The 21,632-nt window shown below is 49.0% G+C and overlaps 1 protein-coding gene and 1 pseudogene across 2 annotated transcripts; both read left to right on the top strand.

Annotated features, from left to right (window-relative positions):
* The first annotated feature begins 1,106 nt into the window (after window positions 1-1,106).
* On the top strand, window positions 1,107-3,069 carry LOC308619332 (polyadenylate-binding protein 4-like; annotated as a pseudogene). The gene is made up of 3 exons: window positions 1,107-1,869; window positions 2,134-2,663; window positions 2,717-3,069. The product of its transcript is annotated as a polyadenylate-binding protein 4-like (transcript).
* Window positions 3,070-6,524: 3,455 nt separating this feature from the next.
* Window positions 6,525-11,863, top strand: DEFB136 (defensin beta 136; the record flags this gene model as incomplete). Its single annotated transcript, XM_081237946.1, has 3 exons — window positions 6,525-6,579; window positions 7,024-7,192; window positions 11,776-11,863. 3 exons carry the CDS (start codon window positions 6,525-6,527, stop codon window positions 11,861-11,863), a joined length of 312 nt encoding a protein of 103 aa, XP_081094072.1.
* Window positions 11,864-21,632: the final 9,769 nt, after the last annotated feature.

The following is a 21,632-nucleotide window of genomic DNA, read 5'->3' as shown; positions in this document are numbered from 1 at the left end:
GAGCTGTGCTCCCTGTGCTCTACAGCAGGTTCCCACTAGCTATCTGTTTTACACATAGTAGTGTATGTCAAACCTAATCTCCCAATTCGTCCAACCCTCCCCTTCTCCCCCATGTCCACATGTCCGTTCTCTACATCTACATCTCTATTCCTGGCCTACAAATAGGTTCATCTGTACCATTTTTCTAGATTCCACATATATGCGTTAATATACGATACTTGTTTTTCTCTTTTTGACTTAGTTCACTCTGTATGACAGACTCTGGGTCCATCCACATCTCTACAGATGACCCAATTTCATTCCTTTTTATGGCTGAGTAATATTCCATTGTATATATGTGCCACATCTTCTTTATCCATTCATCTGTCATTGGACATTTAGGTTGTTTCCATGTCCCGGCTATTATAAATAGTGCTGCAATGAACACTGGGGTACATGTGTCCTTTTAAATTATGGTTTTCTCAGGGTACATGCCCAATAGTGGGATTGCTGGGTCTTACGGTAGTTCTGTTTTTAGTTTTTTAAGGAACCTCCATACTGTTCTCCATAGTGGCTGCACCAATTTACATTCCCACCAACAGTGCAAGAGGGTTCCCTTTTCTCCACACCCTCTCCAGCATTTATTGTTTGTAGACTTTTTGATGATGCCCATTCTGACCAGTGTGAGGTGATACCTCATTGTAGTTTTGATTTGCATTTCTCTAATGATTAGTGATGCTGAGCATTTTTCATGTGCCTCTTGGCCGTCTGTATGTCTTCTCTGGTGAAATGTCTATTTAGGTCTTCCACCCATTTTTTAATTGGGTTGTTTGTTTTTTTGATATTGAGCTCCATGAGCTGTTTGTATATTTTGGAGATTAATCCTTTGTCCGTTGCTTCAGACCAGGACAGCTGAAAATTAACAGACTCCCAGGGAGGGCCATGAGCCTTGCGAGCCTGCGGTTTGGCAGTCTTTTAGGAACCAGCCCCGAACTCCTCTCTCTGGTCCTCGGAGCCCCCTCCAGCTTCTCTGAGCTTCAAGCCACGGCTCCAAGCAGAGCCCCTGTTGTCCTGTGTGGTCCCGCTAAGAAGTCCTGGCAGGTCTGGGAGCGGTCGGGGCTGGGGAGATGAGCGCTGCTGCCAGCAGCTACCCCACGGCCCCCCGTGTGTGGGTAACCTGCACTCGCACATCACTGAGGCCTCGCTGTGAGCAAAGTTCAGCCCTGCGGGGCCTGTGCTGTCCGTCTGTGTGGGCCACTCCCTGGGTTCTGCCTGCATCCACTTCCAGCAGCCGGCTGAGCGGGCCTTGGAGACCACGAACTTTGATGTGAGTAAGGGAAAGCTGACCCGTATCACGTGGCCTCAGGGGATCCCTCTTAGAGAAAACCTGGCGTGGGAAACGTCTTCATCAAGAACCTGGGCAAATCTATACGTATCAAGGCACTTCGTGATTCTTTTTCTGCTTTTGGAAACATTCTGTCCTGCAAGGTAGGGTGTGATGAGACCGGCCCTAAGGGTCATTCCTTTGACCCAAGAGGCTGCCGACAAAGCCATCGAGAAGACGAAGGGCATGACTCTCAGTGACCACAAAGCGTCTGTGGGCAGATTCAAGTCTCGAAAAGAGCGGGAAGCCAAGCTTGGAGCCAAAGCCAAGGAATTCACCAATGTTTACATCAACAACTTTGGGGAAGAGGTGGATGATGAGAGACTGAAAGAGCTATTCAGCCAGTTTGGTAAAGACCCTAAGCGTCAAGGTAAGTGAGAGATCCCAGCGGGAAATCCAAAGGCTTTGGCTTTGTGAGTCACAAAAAACACCAGGATGCCAATAAGGCCTTGAAAGAGACAAATGGAAAAGCAATCAGTGGGAAAGTGAAAGTCATTTTCCTGGACGTGCGGCCGTGCACAGAAGAAAGTGAATCGGCAGGCCCCACTAAAGTGGAAATTTGGGGGCTTCCCTGGTGGTGCAGTGGTTGAGAGTCCGCCTGCTGATGCAGGGGACACGGGTTCGTGCCCTGGTCCGGGAAGATCCCACATGCCGCGGAGCGGCTGGGCCCGTGAGCCATGGACCCTGGGCCTGTGCGTCCGGAGCCTGTGCTCCGCAATGGGAGAGGCCACAACAGTGAGAGGCCCGCGTACCGCAAAAAAAAAAAAAAGTGGAAATTTGAACCGCCGAAACAGGAGAAAATTAGTCGCTCTCAGGGGGTGAATCTCTACATTAAGAACTTGGATGACACCAGTGATGATGAGAAGTTCAGGAAGAGTTTCCTCCTTTTGGATCAGTCACCAGTGCTAAGGGGGACGCAGGAGGATGGGAGAAGCAAGGGTTTGGCTTTGTCTGCTCCACATGCCCCCAAGAGGCAAGCAGAGCCGTCACTGAGCGGATGCCTCATGGGCTCCAAGCCACTGTGTGTCACCCAGCCCAGAGAAAGGCTCACCTGACCAACCAGTGTAAGCAGCGCGTGCCAGGGATGAGAGTGCCCCCCACCAATGCCATCTGAAATCAGTCCCAGCCTGCCTCTGGGGGCTACTTTGTGCCAGCGGCTCCACAGGCTCACGAAAGTCCTCCGTGTTACACACCAAACCATCTAGCACAGATGAGGCCTAATCCACGCTGGCAGCAAGGCTTCCAAGGAATGTCAAGTGCTATATGCCAGTCTGGGCCTCATCCATCTGGCTCCATCTGGGTCTGAGTGCCCTGACTGCTTGGCTATGGACTTTGGTGGCTAGCGCTGCCTAGCGAGGTCTGACCGACAGCTGCCCGTCTGGAGGCGTTCCCCCGGCTTTGCAGAACTTACCACCTCGTGCTGCGGGTGCTGCTGCTACTTCTCGGGCTGCTGCACCTTACAAGTCCACCGCAAGGGTATCCCTCACCCTGCCGTACAGCCTCTGCAGACACGCCAGCCTGCAGTCCACATGCAGGGCCAGGAGCCGCTGAGCGCACCCACGCTGACCGCCGTGGCACCTGCGCCCCTCCACTCCGCCAGGAGCAGAAGCAGGTGCTGCGCGGGTGGAGGTTTGCTCCGGCTTATCCGGACGTGCACTCAGAAACCCCCTTATGAGGGAGGGAGTGGGCACTCAGTGGTGCACTAGGACCCTCGGTGGCGCTGGAGAACATCTGTTTCCTTGATCCGAGTGGTGGTTACGCAGTGTTTGCTGTATGTTCAGTCACTAAGCTGCGTCTGTGATTTGTTTATTTTTCTTTATGTGTATTAAATTGCATCTTTTATCGATAATTTATGTTAAAAGTTTAAAAATAAGAACCACGGCAGAGCACATAGGATTTTTAGGATAGGGTAACGATTCTGTATGATACTACAATGATGGATAGATGTTATACATTTGTCAAAACTCACAGAATATGCAACACCACAGGTGAAACTTAATGTAAACTATAGATTTTGAGGGATACTGTGTGTCAATGTAGGTTCGTCGTTTGTAACAAACATACCACTCTGGTGCAGGGTGTCGATAATGGAGGTGGTTGTACACGTGTGGGAACAGGACGGAGCTGTCTGCACTTTCTACTCAATTTTCCTGTGAACCTAAAACTGCTCTAAAAAATGGACTTTATAGATTCACAGGCATAGAGAACAGACTTGTGATTGCCAAGGGTGGAGTAGGGGAGAGATGGATTGGGAGTTTGGGATTAGCAGAGGCAAACTATTACATATAGAATGGATAAACAAGGTCCTACTGTATAGCACAGGGAACTATATTCAATATCCTGTGATATACCATAATGGGAAAGAAAAACATAATTTTAAAATGGAGTTTAAGTCATTGCACTCAGGAAGGGTCTGACTAGTGAATGAGGCCACTGACAAGGAAGCATGCTCCTTAAACAGGGTAATTCATTTAGGGTTACATAGGATGTGCAGTAGATGTTTTTTTCTCAAAGGTGAAGATGAAAATAAGGAGGGCATGAGAATTCCAGCAAATTAAGATAAAGGAAGAAAGCACCAACAAAGAAGCACTAAATCCACTTGTGTTTCCCTGGCAGCTTAGCCCAACAAGAGCTTGGGCAGGAGGTTGGAACACTTGGCTCACTTAGGAGAAACTCCTGCCCGAAGGTGGGGACGGTAATTTAATCAGGACAACTGTGGGTGGAAAGGGAAGAGTCTGTCCTGGACACATACTGATCCCCAGACACATATTAGATCTGCTTTTCCAGAACTGTGTGTAGGAGGGACTCAGAAGTATTTAGAAAATGTTAGGGTCATAGTTTCCATATTTCCTAATGCACAGTTGAACAATCTAAAATATATGGAGGACAGAGTTCCGAACCGAGGATTAAGACAGCTGAACATCTGATGCCAGCACAGCCCACAGCTTGCTTCTTTCCTTTGTGCAAAGCCCGTTCACCAATCTGAGCCTTGTTTCCTCCATCTCTAAAAGAATAAGATGTCACTACTAGCCTATGCTATGTCTATGGCAGCAGATGGTAAGGATATGGGCTGGGCTCCATGGGTGTGAATCATATGCCCAGTGCAGGGTCTCCTGGGAGCCTTTCCTGGGGACTGCAAGGGAATGTTCAGCCCTGATCTAGCACCGACCTCCATATTTCTAGTCCACTAGCCCACCATTTCTCTCCCACTCCCATTCCAGCCTACAGCCATGCTCTCAACCAGAGGCATTGTTGAACCCAGAATAAAACTTTCCCAGTAACATTTTGCATTCACTAAGAAGTCTGTTGGAGAGGGTCTGCAGAAGAGAAAGAAACACAGCTATAGTGGTGGTGGGATTTAATACAGAATAAGCACGAAGAGTAGCAGAAAGAGGAGGAGGAGAGGAGAAGAAGGAAATCTATACCAGAATGGGTGTGATGCGTTTTTCAAGCTGTATCTCATTTCATCATCAAAAAAACCTCTTACCATGCACTTCTAGAGAAAAGGAAGCTTGTCTGGAAAAAAAAAAAAAAACACTAATTTGAAAAGATACATGCACCCCAGAGTTCATATTCATAGTAGCACTATTTACAGTAGCCAAGAAGCGACCCAAGTGTCCATCAACAGATGAATGGATAAAGATGTGGTGTATATATACATACAATGGAATATACTCAGCCATAAAAAAGAAAGAAATTTTTCCATTTGCAGCAACATGGACACGGAGGGTATTATGCTAAGTGAAATAAGTCAGACAAAGAAGGCAAATACAGTATGATATCATTTATATGTGGAATCTAAAAAAAATACAACAAACTAGTGAACATAACAAAAAAAGAAGCAAATTCACAGATTTTCAGAACAAACTAGTGGTTACCAGTGGGAAGAAGGAAGAGGGGATGGGCAGTATAGGGGTAGGGAATTAAGAGATACAAACTATCAGGTATAAAATAAGCTACAAGTATATTGTACAACACAGGGAATCTAGCCAATATTTTATAATAACTATAAATGGAGTATAAGCTTTAAAATTTGTGAATCACTATATTGTACACCTGTAACTTCCATAATATTGTACAGCAACCATACTTAAATTTTAAAAAATAGTAAAAAAAAGAAAGAAAGAGGAAGCTGAAGCTCAGAGATGCTAAATAATTTATCCAAGGGCCTGTTACTGCAAAACAGAGTGTAATCAATAAAACTATGCTCTGTTGCCACTTTACAGACTCAGAATCCTACAGTCGTGGGTCACTCGGGTACAAGCCTGCCTCGGGGGCAAGAATAAACCCTAAGTTCGTGTCTTCTCGACTCTCGGTCCCCCACCATCCCTCCAAGAAGGCAGACCTAACGACCCTTCCCCAGATCCATGTCCCTGCAGCTCCAGGGAAGCGTTGTTCTACTCCACTCCTGACAGAGGGCAGCCAACCCTGAACGTAGCACTGAACTGGCTCTTCCTGTCAGGGGCCAGGAGAGGGTTCTAACCCACCCACTCCAAAAAGAGAATCTTTCTCAGAACCCTCAAGGTTGCCAAATTCCAGCCAACATTTTATATCAGCCATTTGGAAAACGAAGACCCTCAGCGAACTTTTCTGCGGGAAAGATTCCCTGCAGCTTGGGCCTCCAACAGGAGAATAAATCTGCATCTGAAGAGAAGGCTTTCCCTTCTCCACTATGTCTGAACACCTACCTAGCTCTTGGTCAGGCCAAGACACCTTGAGATCCTTTGCTTCTTGGAACACTGTAAATTCTTGCCAACTTCCTTTCTGACCTGAAATTAAGCCTGTATCACATCACCTCTCTGGGCTCCTGTGTTCTCAGTTGGACCAGAAAAACAAGCAGACATTTTCCTGCCATTTTTCCATCCGTGTACATTTGAAGTTACAGGGAAAGTGCCCAGGCCTGAGCATGAGGATGCCTGGTCTCTGCTCCTGTTCTGCCTTGACTGAGTCCCTTCTTGTCCCATGATTTGTAGAAGAGGAAGTAGCACAGAATGGCCTAGGGACTCTTTTTCCTCTAACCCTGAAGAAGCCTGTCTCCCCTGGGTGTCCTTCCAGATAGAATGAAGCCAGCGTCCAGCCCCACCCAGCCTTGCCCAGCGCTATAAAGGAGCCTCCCAGACAGCCACCCCCAGGAAGTTGCAGCTCTGTGCCCTCCTCCACGATGAGCCTCTGTCTCTCTGGGTTACTCTTCCTCTTGGTGATCTCATTGCCTTCAGGTAAGATGATGGGTGCAGGTCTGATCATAGAAATGAGGATCTTCCAAGGACTGAGGCACTTGAAAAGCCCTATGGGTGTAAGCCCAGCAGGGGGACACCAATATCAGATAGATCAGCAGACTGGGGGCAAGAGGTGGGTTAGTGGTGTTCGGCCCCTGTCCTCCTCATCTGTCGCTACATCCTGAAAATCTGCCAAAGCTTAACAGAGGGGAGCCCATTTCACCACATGCAGAGATCACTTTCCAGCTCTCCAAATTCCTGTTTCCCTCAACTTCCTCTGATTAGCGTTGGACTCAGCAGCCCTCGCCGAAATGTAACAGCAGGTGAGAGGGTGGAGTCAGGGTAGAGTCCTTCACCAGGAAAGGGAGGACAGCCCTAAGATCTCCCCCAGCCTCTTGAGGACTGATTTTCCTTTCTTGTGTGTGTGTGTGATTTTCCCTTCAGGGGACGGCTTCTTTGGAAATGATGGAGTGGAAGTCCGTACTTGCACTGCGCTTGGGGGCCGATGTTTCTTCGGCTGTAGAGTAGGATGGAAATGGGTTGCCTACTGTCACAACGTATTGTCTTGCTGCCTAAAACTGAAGAGACATCTTCCCCCTCAGGCCTATGAAACGTGAGCCTCACCTCATGGGTCCACATTAAAAGGATACGCAAATGGCTAAAAGGACAAGACCTCCAATCTGTGCGTTAGGATGGTGAACGAGCTATGGGTTGCACATGGGCGCCAGATTCTAACCAATTTACTGGCAAAATTCCAGATGTGTTTTCCTAAGGGGGCATTGTGGCAAAAGGCATTCCTATTCTATTTTCTGCCCTCCAATCTCCAATCAATCATTCCTATATCCCATTCAGAATCAATTGATCAATACGTGACCACAGGCCCAAGGATATGACATCCACTGAGCCTAATAACAATAGCTTACCGCATGCCGGTCCCACTTTTAAGGGGTTTACACAAATTCAATCACTTAATCCTCACCCAAAACTCTATTATTTCTCCCATTTTGCAGATGAAGAAACTTTTCCAAGGTCACACAACTAGTAAGAGTTAGTTAGCACTGGATTTGAACCCAGACAGTCTTGATCCAGTGTCTACACTATTAAGGTGTACCACCTTTCAATTACTAAGTCGAGGAATCTAACTGGATGTATTTTTTTTACTGAAGTATAGTTGATTTAGAATGTTGTGTTAGTTTCAGGTGTACGGCAATGTGATTCAGTTACGTGTGTGTGTATATACATACATATATATATATATATGTATACACACACACACATATATACAAATTTTTCAGATTCTTTTCCATTATAGATTACAAAATATTGAATACAGTTCCCTGTGCTATACAGTAGGTCCTTGCTGTTTATCTATTTTATATATAGTAGTGTGTATCTGTTAATTCCAGACTCCTAATTTATCCACCCGAGGCTTCCCATCTTCTCTTTCACTACCCAGTTCCCAATTTTGTGTCTCAGGAGCTCCAAAAACCACACTGGGAGAAATGGTCCTTGGTGGGGTGGGCAAGTGGGGTGCGAGACTGGAAAGGTGGGGGGCAGTTTTGCATCAGGGGCGCCTCTGTGGCTTCCTTCTCGTGTCCTCTCTCTGGCCAGCAGTCGGGTCCAGGAGTCAGAACTCCGCACAACAGAACCGGGTCTTAGCGGCCCCGCGAGGTGTTTATTACATCCACCCACGCTGGGATTGTGCCAGGCTCTGAAAAAGGAAGCATTCTATGAGCAAGACGATGTGCTCCCTACCCTTGGGTGCTCAGAGTTCCAGCCAAAGAGCAGAAGCCCCAGACCAACCTTTGTCAGGAATCACATGTCTTCTGTCTGCACAAGAACGGCCAGTCATGCTGGGCACACGCCCAGAGACCCTAGCAGAGAGGACTGCGTGCGGTATGACGGGGTGTCACGGGGCCGGGCCATTCCGGGGCTGTGTTCCCCACCCTCTTCCCCCTCCGGAGTGACGGCAGAGCAGCAGTGAGCTCCACCTGCCAGGTCCAGGTGGGCTATCCTGCCCACAAGGTCCAGAGACAGCCTCTGCTTCTTATCTCTTCTCCACAAGCCACCAGCAGAGAGGCTCTGACTCCATAAGACATGAAGTACCTTGGGATCAACCTGTTGGGACAATAGTTTCTCCTGCACATGCTGGTGGTTTGGTTTGGATATGAAACTGTGCAACTCAGATTGGGACTTGAGGCCACGTGCCAGAACTCAAACCCAGACAAAATCCAAATTGGGACATGAATCCACGGTCTTTTAATTGAGGTCACACACCTGGTCTCAGGACTTAATGAAGCTCAGGTTCTTGATGTCTCGTTGCAGAAAGAATTCAGTGAGAGACAAAGTGATAGGTAAGAAGTGGATTTATTTAGAGAGAAACACACTCCACACACAGAGTGTGGGCCATCTCAGAAGGTGAGAGGCCCCAAAGTATGGCATAGTTAGTTTTTATGGGCTGAGTAATTTCATAGGCTAATGAGTGGGATGATTATTCCAACTATTTCGAGGGAAAAGGCAGGGATTTCCAGGAATTGGGTCATCGTCCACTTTTGGGCCTTTTATGGCTAGTCTCGGAACTGTCATGACACCAGTAGCTGTGGCATTTAGCATGTGCTGATGTATTACAGTGAGCATAGAATGAGGCTCTAGGTCCCCTGGGAGTCGAATCTTCCGCCATCTTGGATCTAGTTAGTTCTAACCAGTTTTTGTCATGTCCTATGTCTATGTCATTCTTTTTTTTTTTTTTTTTTTTTTGCCGTACGCGGGCCTCTCACTGTTGTGGCCTCTCCCGTTGTGGAGCACAGGCTCCAGACGTGCAGGCTCAGTGGCCATGGCTCACGGGCCCAGCCGCTCCGCGGCATGTGGGATCTTCCCAGGCCGGGACATGAACCCGTGTCCCCTGCATCGGCAGGCGGACTCTCAACCACTGCGCCACCAGGGAAGCCCGCTATGTCATTCTTTTAAAGGTTGTGCCCTGCCCTCTTCCCTCCTGGTTCAGGCATGTGAGCAGTTCTGTTCTCAAACTGCAGCTCAACTTACAGTGCTGAGGCGTGGTTCCGAGGACAACAGCAATGCACCATCCCGGAGCTGGCAGGGGTGGCAGTTCCTTAAGCTCCCCCCGCAGCCCCCAGATACTCAAAAGCTGCATTACAGCATATTTCACAAGCAGCACCAGGCCCGGCGTGTGAATTTGCAAAAGGCCGGTTGAAGTGACAATGACAACTATTTCAGACCTCAGGTCGCCTCTGGGTCTGAAACTTCTGAACTCAGAGTGGACTCGGTACCAGCGGGAAACACAGAAAGTGATTGCTTACGAGCTGCGGATGTTCACACAAGTCCCAGGCCCTGATTTCTAAGGTTGTGTGCAAAGAAGTCTCGAAGTTCAGTTCTCGAACCTGGAGCAGGTTACTCAACGAATAGCAGGTCAAGCGAGTGACCGGAGGAGGGAGAGGGGGAGGAGGAGGGGAGGAGGAGGCGGAGGGGGAAATTACTATTGCCTCGTACTAATAAAATATATTTTGGTGAAATTATCTACTCACCAAAAAAATCACAAAAATGGTAATTGCTTTGAAGGAAGGGTGTAGAGACACATTAATATATACATATGTGTACATACATACATACATGTGTGTATGTACATATATACATAAGTGTGCATACGTAGTACACAACCTATATAACCACACCCAGATCAAGATATAGGATATTTCCACCACCTCCAGAAGATTCTCTCTTGCCCCTTCTCAGTCAATAACCCCTTCTTCTACCATCAATTATTTTTACCTACCGTTGAACTTCATGTAAATGGACTCATACTGTGTTCAGTCTTACGTGCCTGACTTTCATTCAACACAATGTTTATAAAATCCATCCACTATGCTCCATGTAACAGTAGTCCATGCTTTTTTATTACTGTGCAGGTACCACAGTGTATTTATATACCAATTTCCTCGTGAATACTGACCGTTTCCAAATTGGCTGTGGCAGTTTAACTCCCATCAGCAATGCGTGAGAGTTCAGGCTGCGCTGCATCTTCACAAACACAGCATTGTCAGTCTTTACGTTCTCTCCATTCTGGCGGATGTGTCTACTGTCTCTTTGTTATTTTCATTTGCATGTCTTTAATAAGCATAATGCTGAGCATCTTTCACATGCTTATTGGCCACCTGGAGAGCCTCAGTCTTGAAGCGCCTGTTCATACCTTTGGCCAATCTTTTATCGGGCTGTTTGTCATTTTTTTATTGATTTGTAGAACTTCTAAAACATTTGAGTTGACAAACATGTCGACAGTAATGAAATGATCTTTATCTGCTTTAAAATCGAGCTCGACAGCCCTGGCACCATAGCTAAGCCATGAGGGCATCACTAAGTTAATGACGGAGCCCAGACAAGAGCTTGGGTCTCCTAACTTCCACTGTGTCGCCTATTCCTCGGAGTATTGTAATGTTCACACACGCAAACTTGTTACGGGAAGATGAGAGGGGATGTGGGGGGGAAATGAGCGCCACAAAATGCTACTAAATTGTTCCTTTTTTTTTTTTAATAAATTTATTTATTTATGGTTGTGTTGGGTATTCGCTGCTGCGTGCAGGCTTTCTCTAGTTGCGGTGAGGGGGCTTCTCATTGCAGTGGCTTCTCTTGTTGCGGAACACGGGCTCTAGGCACATGGGCTTCAGTAGTTGTGGCATGTGGGCTCCGCAGACTCAGTAATTGTGGCACACGGGCTCAGCCGCTCCGCGGCATGTGGGATCCCCCCGGACCAGGGCCCGAACCCGTGTCCCCTGCACTGGCAGGCAGATTCTTAACCACTGCACCACCAAGGGAAGACCCAAATTGTTCCTTTTTAAAACAATGAACAGCTGAGTTGTCACCCTGGACCAGGTCCCAGAGGATGTACCTTACTTGCTTATCACCTCTCGTTATGATTAAATAAATAATCGTGACCTGTCCTACAGACCAAGTCTAAATATCCATAGATCACGGGGCTGAAGGAAATCAATCCGTACCAAGGCAAAAACAGCTTCATTTATGGAACATTTCCTCCTGCTCTCTGTACCAGACGCGTGGCCGGTCAGCTCTTCGCTTTCTGTCCCGCTGTTCGGTGGAGGGGGAGCTGCACAGAGCACCCCTTATGGGGCAGTACTCCTTCCTGCCACCAGGTGGCAGGCTCTGTCTGTTTTGCTCCCTCTGCAGCCTTCCGACTCCAGAGTCCACCCGCTCACCACCGCCGGACGTCTTCTCCAACGTCCAGCTTAACAACCAGATCCTTCGTGTCCTTTGAGGTCCTCATGGTCAGTGCGATACTGGGCACAGAGTCAGCATTCGATCAAAAGCACAATCGATGAATAGAAGCAGAGCCCCCTCTGTGCTGTGATTTCTCCGCGATGCTGTCCACTTGCCAGAGGGCTCTGTTTACAGAACATGACAGTTTACAGAAACGAGGGCACAGACAGGTTAAAGCTGCGGTCCCAGCCACACAGCAAGTGAGAGTCAGACCCCACATGAAAATTTAAGCCAAGGACCACAGCCGTCAGTGTCCTAACCGTCGGTTGGGGGAGGGAGCAGAACGGGCTGAGGCTCTTGCCCTGCTGGGTCTGACCCAAGCACAGGCCAGTGAGGAAGCCCCCTCTTGTCTGAAAACACTCACGCACCGATGATGCCTGGGTCTGGAAAGGCCCTTAGAAATCATCACCACAGATGAGACAACGGAGGCCCAGAGAGGGGAAGGGAAGCCACTAGTGAGGCCAGAACCCAGGAAAGAACCCAGGTCTCTGAGAGGCAGCCCCGTGCTCCCTGCTCCACACCACGTGCATTTAGGGAAGGAGCTGGTCAAAATGATGGTCCACCATTTACATTTTTTCAATCTTTTTAACCGTGCCTGTTTGGGAAAATTGATACGTGCCAACTTGTGTAGGACTAGAAAGAAATTGGACCGCAATTAAATGCAATCCGATGATGGTCCAAAAGGGACTCGAGTCGCTGAAAAGCCCCTAAGAGCTTTTGCTCTGCGCAGGTGAGAGTGATCGTGGGCGGGAAGACCCCGCCCACTCCACCCCCTCCCCGCCCACTCCACCCCCTCCCTCCTCTCTGCGGGCGAGCAGGTAGAGCCTGTTCTCACCACCAGGGGGCGCGGCCTACCTGCTTTTCCCGCTCGGGCGGGCGGCGGAGGTGTCCGCGCTTCTCCCATTCCCGTTGCGGGGCGGTCTTTGCAGAGCCCAGAAGATCCCTCTCGCCACTTTTCCACCTGTAGGAGGCAACTTTCAACAACTTTTGAAAGAGTGGGACGGAAAACTGGAAGAGTGTGAACTTGGATATAACCTCACATCACACAGTAGGAACCAGAGAAATGAAATTGTACGTTGTTTGGTTTTGGGGTTTGGGGGGATTTTGGGGGGGGGAGGGGAAGGGGGATTGGAAGGGGAGAGTATTTGTTCCAGTTTTGTAACGAAAGTCAATTTCTGACTGTTTAAGACATGGAAATCATTAGCAAATATAAATTGATAAGATGTATCAATTGGACGTGAAGTTTTTTTAATTGTACGTTCAAGTGTATATGAAAGGAAAGAAACTAACTTGGGGGAAAAAGGGGAAGGCAGAGCAAATGTAATGGAAAATCAGTGACGAGAACAGCACTGAAGTGTTATAGACTCAGATGCAGCCTCCCTGCGTTCAGGCCCAAGTGTCACCTACTAGCTGAGTGACATTAGGAAAAGAATTGAACCTCAGTTACTCATATGTAAATGGAAAATAATAATCACTCAAGAGGCCACACATAAGTTCATGTGGTTGGCACCATGTCATGGTATGAGTCAATAGATGTGGTATCTATTTGTTGATAATAAGAATCAATGACACAGGTCAGGTCTGTACCCAGATTCTGTTTCACAAGAGGTGAGAAGAGGCATGTTCCAAGGTACTTAAGTGTTTTCCTATATCATAGTTCTAATTTTAATATGACCTTTGAAGTTCTCTGAATATGTATTTTTCATATCCATTTTTATACTTCAGTATACTTCTTCCTTTTATTTCACACTATAATGTTCAACTAGTTTATAACAATGAGAATGGATTTTTGAGTCCATAAGAAACATTCCAAAAGAATGATGCTCTGACTTTTGAAGGTGTGTTTCAAAATAATGATGGAGCTCTAATTTGAGAATAGTCACTGTCAGCTGGCTGGGTATCACTTAAAGAGCACGTCAGCTGCAACTAGTCAAGAGCAGCTGAAAAAGGTAAAGACAGCTTCAGGGCCACACCTTAGAGCACTGCCCCGAGCCTCCAGCCACACCTCAGCAGGATGCCTGGCACTTGGGCACTGGTAGCACCACCTCCTCCAGCGGCCCCAGGGGCACCTGGTCTGTAACTGTCAGGTGGGCTCTGCAGCGGGCTCAGGTGGGTATCAGGGATGGGCTCCCTCTCCTGCTGTGCTCTACACACTAACACAGAGCAGCCAGCTCTGGATCTGGGCGGTCCACAGGGAGCACAGAACCAGCTCCTGGGGCCCCACCCTGCCCGGTGTCCTGATGAGGCTGTGCTGTCCCAGGCCCAGCCCAGGGCTAAGGGCATCAGCTTGACATCTTAGCCTATGCCGGCTGCTCTAACAAGATACCGCAGACTGGGTGGCTTACAAACAGCAGAAATTCACTGCTCACAGTTCTAGAGGCTGGACGTTCAAGATCGTGGTGCCAGCAGATTGGGTGTCTGGTGAGAGCCTGCTTCCTAACTCACAGCCGTGTTGCTGTGTCCTCACATGGTAGAGGGGCTAAGGAGTTCTCTGCGGTCCCTTGTAAGGGCACTAACCCCCCTCCTGGGGGCTCCACCCTCATGACTAAGCACCTCCCAAAGGCCACTCCTTCTAACACCATCACCTTTGGGGGTTGGGATTTCAACGTGTGAATCTGGAGGGGGACACAGAATTCAGACCACATCAGAGGGCGTGAGGCCCTGGGTTCCGGGCTTTCAGCTTCCCTCTGTTTCTGACCCCTTCCCTGAGTACGTGCGCATCATATCCCACGCCTGAGGAAGAGCACAACGTTTTGCTCTGTCTGGAGAAGCATCCCAAGATGGGCCTCCAGTCCAGTCCAAGAGACCCAGCCAGCACTGGACTCAGTTTGCCTCATGCTCCACTAGTCAAGAATAAAAGCTGACATGGTGAGTGTTCCTCTGAGGCTCTTTGCTTCCGCTTCCAAGGCTGCGCCTGCTCTTGTCCACCTCCCGTCCAGGGCTTGTCTCCAGCCTCTCTGTCCCCAAAGAGACACATCCTTCACTGTGCCTGGGCCCTGGACCCTGGGGCACTGATGGTCCTTCTCCTGGTCTTGATTTCTTGATGCTTGGTTGGTTGGGTCTTACGCCCATGGGTGCCCTTGCCCTGCGTGGGCGCACACTTCTCTCACCCTTGTTACTTTGCCCTGCAACGTTCTCTGTTGCTTCATTTGGGCGCAAGGAGGTAACTTCCAGCACCGTCTCTCCAGGACGCCCCTCCCCCTCTCAGAGAGCTGGATTGGTCCACGTCTTCCCCGCGACCTCGGCACTTTGGAATGTCCTTTAGGTTCTTTCCTTCTTCTGTAGAGTGGCACATGGTCAAAGGAGTGCTCACAGCAGATCACGATTGAATCATTCCCGGTATCAGCTAGACAAACTTTGCAGAGCCCTACAGATGCCCCGATCCCTGACATTTCCACCAAACTCTCATTTTCTCTTCCAGATTTGCTGACAATACACAGGCCTTCCCAGCCGGCCCCCTGCCCTCCTAGGGCCCCCATTCCCACCCACCATCGCCTCCCCGCAGCGGGCACTGCCTAGATAAGACTCAGGCTTTCCAACCCGTGGCGCCGGCCTGGGGAAGGCAGACAGAGCGGGGGCCCTGTGGCCCCTCGGCCTGCTCCCCCAGCCCTTCCCTTCCCTGGCACCAAAACAGATGACTTCATGGCAGAACCCAGCTCCTATCAGCTCGGCCTCCCTAGGACCGGAGAGGGGAGGGAGCCTGGAGGCAAAGGACAGCCGAGCTCTGGTTACTTTGGCACAGGCTGGGCCTCTGCGGACTGTCAGCCGCAGCCTTCAAATCCGCGTGGCTCCGGACCTTTTTCTGGGGGTTCCTGCTGCCCCGGCCATCAGGGCACATGGCCACCTCTCCTAGCTCAGCTTCCACCCCACTCCAAGCTGCACTTGGGAACAAGGCCAGCTGCAAACAGAGCCACCACTTAGCCAGGCACAGAAGGGCAGAGGGAGTCTCCCCTTGTCCCCTGAAATAAAAGTCCATGCTTGCTCCCAGGTCCCCACCACCCAGGCCATTTATTTCCATCCGTATTGGCCGTCTCAGTCCAGCCCAGCGTGGCATTCATCCAGCTCAGGAATTAAAGTCTCTGGCACGGTGCAGGCTCAGCATCCACTGTCCTCCTCCGGTGTCATGTGAGGCTATGGAGAGAGCTGTGGGCAGCTGGGGGAGCCCAGGGGAACGGCCATGTCACTGCTCTGCTGGCTTCACAGCTGGGGTCAGTTTCCAGTCTGGTCCAGCACTGCAAGGGCTGGTTTCTGCCCCGGCCAGGTGGGGCTCGCCTTGTCACCCCCAGAGGACGGGCCTGGAGCTGGGCTTCCCACGGCCATGTGCTCTGAAGTAGAGGCAGTTCCCTGCAACCCCAGTTGCCACATCTGTAAAATGGGAGTGTAACTGTTACTCCTCAGAGCATGTTGCAAGGACCAAATAGACTAATACATTAGTACTTCATGCCCGGTGGGCAGCAAACACTCAGGAAACATGTCCTTTTCGTCCCCTGTCTCTGTGAGACGGCGGTCCGCCCCCGCCGGGCTCCCTCAGCCCCCAGCAATCTGCCTGCACCACCTTCAAGTGTACAAATGAAGGTTCTATGACTCCCCCCAGGGGCCCCTGGGCCCCCCTCTTGCTGGATCACAGGCCTCCAACCTCTCCCCCCAGACCAGGACACACAGTGATTCCTGGTGCCTGGGCACTTCAGCCACCTCCTGACTTCAGGAATCGCTAGATGGAGAAGGGGACATTTGTCACACATGAGGGGACAACTGCACCCTGCCTTCCCCGACCCCACACGGGTGAGGTGCCAGTGATGGAGAATGTGCCATCCGTACACATCCCAGGGCCCCTCTCTCCCTTCTGCTCACTTCCTACGCCCTTCTGGAAGCACCAGGCCAGTTGACTCTCACGAACGTTTGCACAGACTCTGAGTGTCCCTTCTTGGCCAGGAGTCATCTCCCAGGTAAACCCTGCACCTCCCTCCTAGAGGCTGGATGCAGGGCAGATGGTCAGGGAGCAGAAGGGGCCTAGAACAGTATTTCTCATCCCACGTGCCACCCAGATCTCACATTGTTCCCCATTTCCCTCTTAATACCTCCGATAGCTTCCTGCATTTCTGTGAGACTTTTATCTTTCCCTACCTGAATTGAATGTACCTCATCTCCCGACAACAGCTCCACGTATGGGAAACGTGGTTTTTCTATCTCTATCTTGTGCTCAAGAACATTGAGAAAGGAGAGAGCCAGTGACTTGCCCAAGGTCACACAGCTGGTTCCAGATTAGGATCTGGACCTTCTGGTTCTGGTTCTAGAGAGCAGGCCTGTATCTGTCCGGCTGCCCCCAGGGAAGAGGCTGGCTCCCTCCTTTAGGGATGGCGGGGCCAGGACACCTAAGGCTTGGCCTCCAGATTCCCCTCCCAGGCCTGCAAACCCTTCCCCCCAATCCGGGGGATAACCATGAATTGCTAATGCTTACTGAGGGTCTTCCACGGCTGGGCACTTAAATTCCCCCAGACAGTAAGACCCTCCAGGACCATAGTCTGATGAGATCCCATTTTTTAGTTGTAATATCAAGTACAGCAAGTCCCGTACATATGAACCTTCAAGTTGCGAGCTTCCAAAGATGCGAACGTGCACTCGCATGTCATCTCCTAAGTTAGCTCACGTGTCTGGTGTACATTGTCACGTGGCGTGCATCCTCCACAAGTGGTTGTGCTTTTGTGTACTTTACTGTACAGGACTGTATAGAGTACAGTAGTACAGTATCTTTATTTCAAACCTAGGATGTCTGGAAGCAAGCATAAAAGCAACAGTGATGTAGCTGGTACTACTGTACTTTTCAAGGTACTGTATTGTCAGAGAAACAAAACAGTTTTAAACATTAAAAATGTTTATTTTTTGTGTTTTTTAATGTATTTTTTGTGTGAAAAGTACTATAAACCTATTACAGTACAGTACGATATAGCCGATTGTGTTAGTTGGGTACCTAGGCTGACTTTGTGGGACTTACAAACAAATTGGACTTACGAACGCACTCTTGGAAGGGAACTCGTTCGTATGTAGGGGACTGACCATATGGGCAAGAGTGCTGGTCAACAGGAACTGTCACCCCTTGCTGGGAGCAGTGAAAATTGAAACAACCTTTTTTGGGGGGAGATTGGGCTCCACGGTTCAAAACACGTTAAAACCATGACCCCCAAATTCTCCAGTTCTTCTCCCTGACCCTCCCTTCTGTTTCCAAGCCTCTTCTTGACCCAGCTCCGAATCCCAGCTCCACATTAAAGCTTCACTCCTTCTTCTGGCCCAGTTTGGCATTTGGTTTTCCCGCTGTTTGATATTTAACCCTAGATTATTTTATAGAATTCCGCCGTGGACCCCAGTGTGTGACTCTTCCCAGTCTAGACAGGCTGTGCTTGGACTTGCGCAAGTTGTGGCCCTCACATCCAAGCTCAGGGCCCCATCGCACGGCTGTCACTGGGGTCAGGATGCCGATGTGAGGTAAATCAGCAAGTAAAAAACTCTCAGGGTTTGGGGTTTCCATCTGACTGGAGAACAAAAGGCTCAGACTATTTCTAAGGGAAAAGCCAGCAGCTTCATCAGCTAGTGCTGGGGATATTAGGCTTATACACACACCCAGCCCATAAACCCCTCAAGCCCACCCTTAATGTTTAATTTCCCCTCTTAACCTTGTTACACCTGGAGGCTCATGTTGGGGGCTGAGCAGGGCATAAAGGTGACTTGCTGTGTCTCCCGTCTCCCTCAGGATGCACACAGGGGCCTGGGCCCCAGGAGAACACAAGGGATGCCCCCGCCTCCTCCACCGAGAGGGCACTTGCCAAGCTCCCGTGGATGTGACCCGTGGCTGGGCCCACATTCCTCAAGTCCAGAGACCTGGGTTCTTCCTTTTCCAGCTGTGCCGCCTGGGGCGAGTCATTTAACCTTTGCAGGCTTCAGTTTCTCGTCTGTAGCAGATGTGAGGAGCCCTGCCCCTCCCTCCCAAGTGGGAGGATCACAGACATCATCAGGACGGGCCACCTTCACGCTCTGCACAGCCTGACAACACCTCCAGGCTTCCAAGCAGAGTCTCTCGGGCTCCAGCCTCTCGTTCCGAGCCCTGGATGTGGGGACGTGGAGCCGTGTATTCCTCTGGTCTCAGGTTCGTCGCTGCTGGTCTCCCACGTGCCCGTCTCAAGGCTTTTACTTCCCAAATAGCAGTAAGGACTCAAAACAGGCATCGTGAGCAGCTAGATCAGTGGCCTCGAGACCATGAACGTTGGACACAGCAGCAAGGAACACGGGGCGGGAAGACATGGTCTAGGATTAGAAAATAGTTATAATGCCAGAGGGATCCGAGACACGTCTCCAGACCATGAGGTACTTGAGGGCAGCAGTGAGCACTTAACTGTGTGTGTTCCGTTTCCTTTAGGACCAGCAGAGTCCCTGGCACTCACTCACCTAACGCAGAAGCTGCAGTGTAAAGGCTGAAAGGAGGCTGAAAGGAGGGAAAGGAGGGAACGTTGTCAGCAGAGAGGGTCTTGTTACCAGCGCTGTCCCACCCAGAGTGCCCGGTAGACAGAGCACAGGACGGTTTACATGCCTGTTGGATGCACCCCTCAAGCTTGGCCACTTAGCATCCTCCCTTCCAGGCCACAGTGCTAATGTGGGCCCCCGGGGTTACTCTCATCACTCTGATTGGCCGCCACCATTCCCAGGTGATGCTGGGCACCCAGGCATCCCCAGCCACGCCGCGATCGTGGCTGTGACCCCTGCTCCTAGGTCCTCTTCGCTGTCCGCCCGTCCGATCTGCTCAGAGCTGCTGGCCCAACCCAGCCATAGGCACAGCCGTGACGACGGTAACTTCTCCGGACGGGCGGGCTGAGGGCTGCAGAGAAGCTGTCAGCTGGGGTATTATTGTCCAGATGTGGGAGGCCACTTATCTGGGACGCCCACACGGGGAAATGAGATAGTTTGCGGCACTTTTCCCACCAATAGTCTTATCTTGACTGGAAAGAACATTGCGTTTGTGTGTGAAGACGTGTGTGTGCGATTTTACAAATTCCCGTGGATGCCTGTTTGAGTGATTTTCACTCCATGACTTCTGACCATATGGGTTATGTTTGTGTGATTTTATGACTTGAATACAAAGTATGAGTCTCTGAAGTGTGTCTGTGTTTGGTGTGTCGGAAGAGAAGTCGATGGCACAAAGGGATGGAGAAGTGGGAGAGTAGTGAGAAACAGCGTCAGGGAAAACATTTAAAAGATGAAAACAACCAGTTTTGGTGAAAGGATGAAGAAATAGGTATTGTTATCATTTTTTTTAATTGATATATAGCCGATGTGCAGTATTATGTTGGCTTTTGGTGAACTACACAATAATTTGACATTTGCATATATTATGAAATGATCACCGCAATGAGTCTGGTAATCCTCTGTCTTCATACAAAGTTATTACTATGTATATATATATATATAATTATTATTTATTTTTATTTTTTGCTGCGTTGGGTCTTTGTTGCTGCATGCAGGCTTTCTCTAGTTGCGGTGAGCAGGGTCTACACTTCGTTGCAATGTACGGGCTTCTTATTGCAGTGGCTTCTCTTGTTGCGGAGCATGGGCTCTAGGCGTACGGGCTCAGTAGTTGTGACACACGGGCTCAGTTGCTCCGCAGCATGTGGGGTCTTCCCGGACCAGGGCTCGAACCCATGTCTCCTGCATTGGCAGGCAGATTCTTAACCACTTCTCCACCAGGGAAGTCCTGGTATTACAATATTAATGGCCATATTCCTTATGCTGTATATTAACACCCCTATGACTTATTTATTATATAACTCGAGGTTTGTACCTCTTATTCCCCTACACCTATTTCACACCCCCCCACTACCCTCCCTTCTGACAACCACCTGTTTATTTTCTGTATCTATGAGTCTTTTTGTTTTGTTTTTGTTTTGTTTTTTAGATTCCACATGTGAGTTAATGTGGTATTTGCCCTTCTCTGTCTGACTTATTTCACTCAGCATAATATCCTCTGGATCCATTCATGTTGTTGCAAATGGCAAGATTTCATTTTTTATGGCTGAGTAATACTCCATCGCGCATATATATGTGTGTGTGTGTGTATACCATATCTTCTTTATTCATTCATCTATCAAAAGACACTGAGGTTGCTTCCATATCTTGGTTATTGTAAATAATGCTGCAATAAACATTGGAGTACATATATCTTTTCAAATTAACGTTTTTGTTTTCGGTGCGTAAATACTTAGAAGTGGGATTACTAGATCATACAGTAGTTATATTTTTAACTTTTTGAGGAAACTCCATACTGTTTTCCATAGTGACTATACCAATTTACAATCCCACCAACAGTGCACAAATGTTCCCTTTTTCTCCACATCCTTGTCAACACTTGTTATTTGTTGTCTTTTTGATGATAGCCATTCTGACAGGTGTGAAGTGGTATCTCGTTGTTTTGATCTGCATTTCCCTGATGATAAGTGATGTTGAGCATCTTTCCATGTGTCTGTTGGCCATCTGTATGTCTTCTTTGGAAAAATGTCTATTCAGGTACTCTGCTCATTTTTTAGTTGGGTTGTTTGGGGTTTTTTTTTCTATAGAGTTGCATGACTTCTTTGTATATTTTGAATATCAACCCCTTATGAAATATATGATTTGCAAATATCTTCTCCCATTCAGTAGGCTACCTTTTCAACTGTTAATAGTTTCCTTCACCATGCAAAAGTTATTTCCTTTTTTTTGGCTGTGTTGGCTCTTCGCTGCTGTGTGTG

This window comes from Mesoplodon bidens, assembly GCF_964165515.1.
Source record: "Mesoplodon bidens genome assembly, chromosome: 6".
In the NCBI taxonomy this organism is placed as follows: Eukaryota; Metazoa; Chordata; class Mammalia; order Artiodactyla; family Ziphiidae; genus Mesoplodon; species Mesoplodon bidens.
Note: the sequence above shows the minus strand (reverse complement) of the source record. Positions and strands in the feature narration are given on the sequence as shown.